The following is a 6,999-nucleotide window of genomic DNA, read 5'->3' as shown; positions in this document are numbered from 1 at the left end:
CCGCAGGCAGAACAGTTGAAACTGGAACAGCAGCAAGGCCAGGTGGACTGGGGACAGCAAGGAGTCATCATGCCCTGTAGTCCTGAAGTATGGTCCTAGGGCTCAGGTCCTCCGAGAGAGAGAAAGAAAGAGAGAAGGAGAGAATTAGAGAGAGCCAAGATGTTCAAAATGTTCATAAATGACAAGCATGGTCAAATAATAATCAGGAATAAATGTCAGTTGGCTTTTCATAGCCGATCATTAAGAGTTGAAAACAGCAGGTCTGGGACAGGTAGGGGTTCCATAACCACAGACAGAACAGTTGAAACTGGAACAGCAGCAAGGCCAGGTGGACTGGGGACAGCAAGGAGTCATCATGCCCGGTAGTCCTGACGTATGGTCCTAGGGCTCAGGTCCTCCGAGAGAGAGAAAGAAAGAGAGAAGGAGAGAATTAGAGAGAGCATACTTAAATTCACACAGGACACTGGATAAGACAGGAGAAGTACTCCAGATATAACCAACTGACCCTAGCCCCCCGACACATAAACTACTGCAGCATAAATACTGGAGGCTGAGACAGGAGGAGTCAGGAGACACTGTGGCCCCATCCGATGATACCCCCGGACAGGGCCAAACAGGAAGGATATAACCCCACCCACTTTGCCAAAGCACAGCCCCCGCACCACTAGAGGGATAACTTCAACCACCAACTTACAATCCTGAGACAAGGCCGAGTATAGCCCACAAAGATCTCCACCACAGCACAAACCAAGGGGGGGCGCCAACCCAGACAGGAAGATCACGTCAGTAACTCAACCCACTCAAGTGACGCACCCCTCCTAGGGACGGCATGAAAGAGCACCAGTAAGCCAGTGACTCAGCCCCTGTAATAGGGTTAGAGGCAGAGAATCCCAGTGGAGAGAGGGGAACCGGCCAGGCAGAGACAGCAAGGGCGGTTCGTTGCTCCAGAGCCTTTCCGTTCACCTTCACACTCCTGGGCCAGACTACACTCAATCATATGACCTACTGAAGAGATAAGTCTTCAGTAAAGACTTAAATGTTGAGACCGGGTCTGCGTCTCTCACATGGGTAGGCAGACCATTCCATAAAAATGGAGATCTATAGGAGAAAGCCCTGCCTCCAGCTGTTTGCTTAGAAATTCTAGGGACAATTAGGAGGCCTGCGTCTTGTGACCGTAGCGTACGTGTAGGTATGTACGGCAGGACCAACTCGGAAAGATAGGTAGGAGCAAGCCCATGTAACACTTTATAGGTTAACAGTAAAACCTTGAAATCAGCCCTTGCCTTAACAGGATATCTGTCTTCACAGTAATGTGAAATCCATAGATTAGGGCCTAATAAGATTTCCTTATACACTACCAGTCAAAGGTTTGAACACACCTACTCATTCCAGGGTTTTTCTTTATTTTGAATATTTTATACATTGTAGAATAATAGTAAAAATAAAGAAAAACCCTTGAATGAGTCTTTGTGTCCAAACTTTTGACGGGTACTGTATGAACTGTAACTCAGTAAAATCTTTGAGTTTGTTACATGTTGTGTTTTTATTTTCGTTCACTGTAGGAGGAAAAATGTAAATTGGCCATTACTAAGAAGTGTCCCGCACATTTTTGATGTGGGCCATAAACTCATGTGTATCCTCCACCATGGACAGTGATTTACAACACAACAGCTCTTTGTAATCTGAGGCAGGCACATGGTTAAAACGCATGGACATCATTTCAAGCTTTTACATGTATCTGTGAAATTTAGAAGGCATGAACAATTTGCTGGCACCGGCTGACAAAGCATCTATTATAGGTTGTCCATTTAAAGACTGTCCACATGTCTAAACATCTTAGTCCTGAAGTATCCTACACCATCTGCCTCTTCACAAGTGCAAATGTATCGGTAAATATGATGTGTTGTATGTGTAATATTTGGGCAAATAATTAGAATTACATTGCAGTACATTCAACATCATTTTGTGAACTTCTGGTTTATGATTTCAGAATTGCGTTGGTTGTCATGTCACTTCCACTGATTCTGAGCCCCCATGTTTTTGGGCTCGCGACAGACAGTTTGATCCATCTGAGTAGGTTTACTTTTACGCATAACATTATTTCAATACAACACTATTTTAACAAATGTATACTAAACACATATGGTTTTTACATTTTTACTCAGAAAATATTGCAGGCAAGCTCAGCTTCATTCAGAGGGAAGGAAATGTGACTTATCTGCGGGACAAGGAGCTGGCCACGGAAGTTCCAACCGAGACAAAGTTTGAACTGTTCGATCCAATGAACACTTTACGCACCGTCAGATTCACCTATACCTGGGACTTCGGCAACGGGTAGGCCTATGTGGACTTGCCTGTTTATCATCGAATGCATGTTTTGTAGTTTAGGCTATATATTTAAATATCATGTGGTTGTTTTATTTTTTCTTTATTTATTCGATGTTGTGTGATGCTGTTTTTTACTGTAAGGATTACTGTTGTTTTCTGTTGTCTTGTCAGTGTTGAATGTATTCCATCAGGGACCACGTTAGAAACAAGTAGAATTGCTTTAACCTGTTATCCCTGGGTTGTCCTCAGTGAATAATTTTTCCCAATCAATCAATATTCTGGTTTTGTAAGAGAGGTGCTGAAGGGATCGGAGCCGTCTGTGCACTATAACTACTCATCCTCTGGAAACTACACTCTGCAGCTGAGAGTAGTGACCCAAGTGAACAAAACCTCTACTCCACTAACTGGGGTATACAGCATGGACATTACAGTTTTGGGTAGGTAGACAGAATAGACATAGTTTTTGTTTATAATTATTTAGTTTAAAACAGTGTATTTTGGCAATGTTGAGAGGACCATACAGCAAGTGACACCATCAATGTAGGTGTATTGCATATCTCTGCTATTTTCCAGACGCCATCAGAAATATTGAGTTGAAGAGCCCTTTGATTTTCCAGGTTTCCAGAAACAACAGTCTGGCTGTTCATGTGGATGGAAGGTGGGTACAATTTCTCAGTAGGCCACACAATTAACACACACAACATACTAAACATGTATAATACATTAAATATAATACATCTGTTTCCCAGTCTTCCAATGTGGGTGTGCTGTATTTATTCTCATCATCTCTCTCTCTCTCTCTCTCTCTCTCTCTCTCTCTCTCTCTCTCTCTCTCTCTCTCTCTCTCTCTCTCTCTCTCTCTCTCTCTCTCTCTCTCTCTCTTTCTAGTCCTCCCATGTGGGTCTGTTGGAGGTTCCTACAGAACTGTGTATCAGCAAACCCTACAGGCTGTCACCTGACCATGCTGTATGAGAACACCATGATACTGAACCACACCTTCACAGCTTTAGGAGACCACTGTCTGGACATCAGCGCCCGCAACGACATCAGCAAACTGCAGACCTCCTACAACATCTTTGTGAGGAGAGATCGTAAGTCTGGTGTTATCATGTGGTCTGTGGAGATTTGGTCCACATTAGTCACGCTAGGCAGAAGCTACAGGATAGTACAGTACAGTACACACTTTGTCCTCTCACTTTTTTGGGAAGGCCCAAAAAATTGTCAAAGACTCCAATCACCCAAGTCATACTGTAGACTTTTCTCTCTGCTACCACGGCAAGCGATACCGGAACGCCAAGTCTACGACCAAAAGGCAGCTTCTACCCCCAAGCCATAAGACTGCTGAACAATTAATCAAATGGCCACCCGGACTATTTACATTGACACGCCCTTCCCCTTCCTTTGTTTTTACACTGCTGCTACTCGCTGTTTATTATCTATGTATAGTCACTTTACCCCTAACTACATGTACAAAATAACTTGAGTAACCTGTACTTGTATATGGCCTCGTTATTGTTATTTTTATTGTGTTACTTGTTTTTTTTATTTTACTATTTTTATATTATTTAGTAAATATTTTCTTAACTTTATTTCTTGAACTGCATTGTTGGTTAAGGGCTTGTAAGTAAGCATTTCACGGTAAGGTCTACACCTGTTGTATCCGGAGCATGTGACAAATACATTTTGATTTGAATACAGTATAGACGGTTTGATATAGTACAAATTATCCATCTATTAGTAGTGTCCCTCAGCAGTTCTGGTGGCACAAGAGGTTTTGATGAGAATTTACCTCTTTAGATTTCATGGTTCTTCCTGTAATCTTCAGCTGAACCGAGTGATAGTGTGTTCAGATAATTGAAAAGACGTCATTGGGACAGTGGCCAGGGTTGAGGAATGCAGCTAAGGAGTTCTGGAGGAGAGCAATTTAACAGCAGGACCCACACCCCATACTGCATTTGTCTCCTGTGGTGAATTGATTTGTGCTGGATGGTATGGTTACAGAGGAGTTTCAGGAAGCTTGTGACCTAATTTTAATGCATAACAAATAGATTGTTTGAAACCAGACTACTGAAAGAATGATGGTTTGTTTAAATAGGAACATGATTCAAAGTTAAGACAAGAGGAGACATGCTAATAATCATGTATGCAGATACTGGGGAGTATGACAGTTACTAATTGGGAGTTAATTGTAAAAAGAAAATCAATTCTGCTTGCAGAACTTCTGACCAGTATTCAAGCTTGTCTAACTGCATCATGTAATACTGTAATATTACAGTATGTGAAATGTTTTCCATTCCTTGAACTCAAAACAGTTCTCTATTTGTCTCCTTATAGCCTCTATTAACCTGCTCTTCATCATGATGTGTGCTTGGATCGTCTTGGCAATCCTTGCCTTCATCAGTGTTATAGCCTGTCGCCATAAGAAAGGACGCAACAACAAACCACAGGTAGGAAGGAGACTGAATGTTATGCTCTGTTTCCATACTCCTAACGATATGAGGCTATTCTACAATGTATCCACAATCGGTTGATCTACATGTATACCTAACAAATTGACTTAGGATCAATTCCAAAACTTGGTCGTAACCATAGAAAGCACAGTCAAGCGGTGTTGTAGTTTTATTTAATTTTTATTTAACCTTTATTTATACAGATTTTTCTCATTGAGATAACATCTATTTTTCAAGAGAGAACTCATCCAACAGCAGCATGGGGAACAAAGTTTCAGACAAAACAACTTACATACACTAACACAACATTGAACAAAACTATTAACAAACATACAGTACAACAATTACATATTACGTAAAGAAACAGGACTCAGTTGACTCAGACTCGATTAGTAGTGACTTTGTTTTCAGAAAATCTCTTCCTTTTGCATAATTGAACATATTAACGGTTGAACCACAGCTTTTAGCACGACCAAGGGACTAGTGACTCGAGTATGAAGGACTCGAGGTTTACTGGACTCTACATTTACTTTTAGTTATTTATTTAACCTTTATTTAACTAGGCAAATTAGTTAATAACAAATTCTTATTTACAATGATGGCCTACATCACTGCTGTCAAGTCATGGGGGATCTGCACAGTGTTTAGCACTACCAAAGAACTCAGACTTGGATTCGGACTCGGGGTTTACTGAACTCTACATCACTGCTGTCAAGTCATGGGGATCTGCACAGTGTTTTTGTTCTTGTTCAAAATGAAACTACTAAGAAATATTCAGACAATGTAGCCCTACAAACACCAAAAATCACTTGTGTGTCAGTGTAAATATTTATTTTTTATTTTGCAGATGTCTAAGTCCAGTAACGCCACTTACTCCAGCATGAACATGGAACTGCAGCCACAACAGGACTTCCCTGATATCAGTAGTGATCTCTATGTGTCCAGGCCAAAGAAAGAAGAGGTCCAACCCCTTCTACAGCACGGGACCAGATCTGTCGCCAAATCCTACCGCAACTAATCTTCATTTACACACTTTGATTTGAGCTTTGTGTTGGACTGATTCAAGTCAAATGTTAATAGTTTGCTAACAATGTATAGTTTGAGATGAATATACAATACCAGTCAAAAGTTTGGGTTGAGGTCGGGTGATTGACGAGACCAGGTCATCTGATGCAGCACGCCATCACTCTCCTTATTGGTCAAATATCCCTTACACAGCCTAGAGGTGTGTTGGGTCATTGTCCTGTTGAAAAATGAATTATAGTCCCACTAAGTGCAAACCAGATGGGAAGGTGTATCGCTGCACAATGCTGTGGTAGCCATGCTGGTTAACTGTGCCTTGAATTCTAAAGAAATCACTGACAGTGTCACCAGCAAAGCACCCCCAAATCATCACACCTCCTTCTCCATGCTTCACAGTGGGAACCACACATGCGGATGTAACTGTTGTTAAAGTACTTTGTGAATTTCACCAGGTTCATATATTAATATAGCCTGTTGATTTGTTATAATGCATGCCTGCATCCTGGAATAGGGGAGTGTGTACTTACGTTTTGCCCTGCGTGATCCTGCTCAAATAATTTTGATGCACTATGAGAGGTAGACACGCTTTTTCTGTTGTATTCAGAAAAGTTTGACTCCTTTAAGCACAAAGTCATACACCTAGTGTTTTGTTCATGAATAATGTTGTATATTTAGAGGTTACTCATAAGTGGATGGTATTGTTAAGATGTAATTGTACTTTTTAGGATGATATTAACATTCTGAATTCAACATTGCCTGTGGTTACTAGCTAGCTATTGTATGTGTGAACGGTGGCTAGCTCGAATTATCCCAGTCCCTTGTATTGTGCGTCTATTGTAGAAAGAGGCGCCGATTCGCAGAACATATGTGCTCTACAAATGTTTTGTATTTTCTTTTTGATGCAGGTATGTGGTTTCATCTATGTAAAATATATGTTATGTGTTGATACATAATAAAGGAGACGCTATACTCATTTTTGTATATATATTTTTTTGATGCACTATGAGAGAAAGAGGCAACGATTCGCAGAACATACAGTATGTGCTCTTCAAACGTTTTGTCTTTTCTTTTGGATGCAGATGCAGAGAGTGTATTCTGATTCATTAAAACAACCTGATCTCCAAAGTCCACATCTATAGACTCGGTATTTGAATGTTTGGTTTGTTAAATGTGATACGCCATGTGTACTGTCAATTTT

At 40.8% G+C, this 6,999-nt stretch overlaps 1 protein-coding gene across 1 annotated transcript; it reads left to right on the top strand.

The window, feature by feature from the left end:
* The first annotated feature begins 1,802 nt into the window (after positions 1-1,802).
* LOC139571353 (transmembrane protein 130-like) lies at positions 1,803-6,774 on the top strand. Its single transcript, XM_071394152.1, has 8 exons — positions 1,803-1,889; positions 1,991-2,073; positions 2,166-2,334; positions 2,620-2,765; positions 2,902-2,986; positions 3,217-3,419; positions 4,663-4,775; positions 5,626-6,774. The coding sequence occupies exons 1-8, from the start codon at positions 1,882-1,884 to the stop codon at positions 5,794-5,796; spliced, it is 978 nt and encodes a 325-aa protein (XP_071250253.1). The 5' UTR covers positions 1,803-1,881; the 3' UTR covers positions 5,797-6,774.
* Positions 6,775-6,999: the final 225 nt, after the last annotated feature.

The sequence above is a fragment of the Salvelinus alpinus genome, chromosome 3 (assembly GCF_045679555.1).
Source record: "Salvelinus alpinus chromosome 3, SLU_Salpinus.1, whole genome shotgun sequence".
NCBI classification, from domain to species: Eukaryota; Metazoa; Chordata; class Actinopteri; order Salmoniformes; family Salmonidae; genus Salvelinus; species Salvelinus alpinus.
This window is presented reverse-complemented; position numbering and strand designations above follow the sequence as displayed.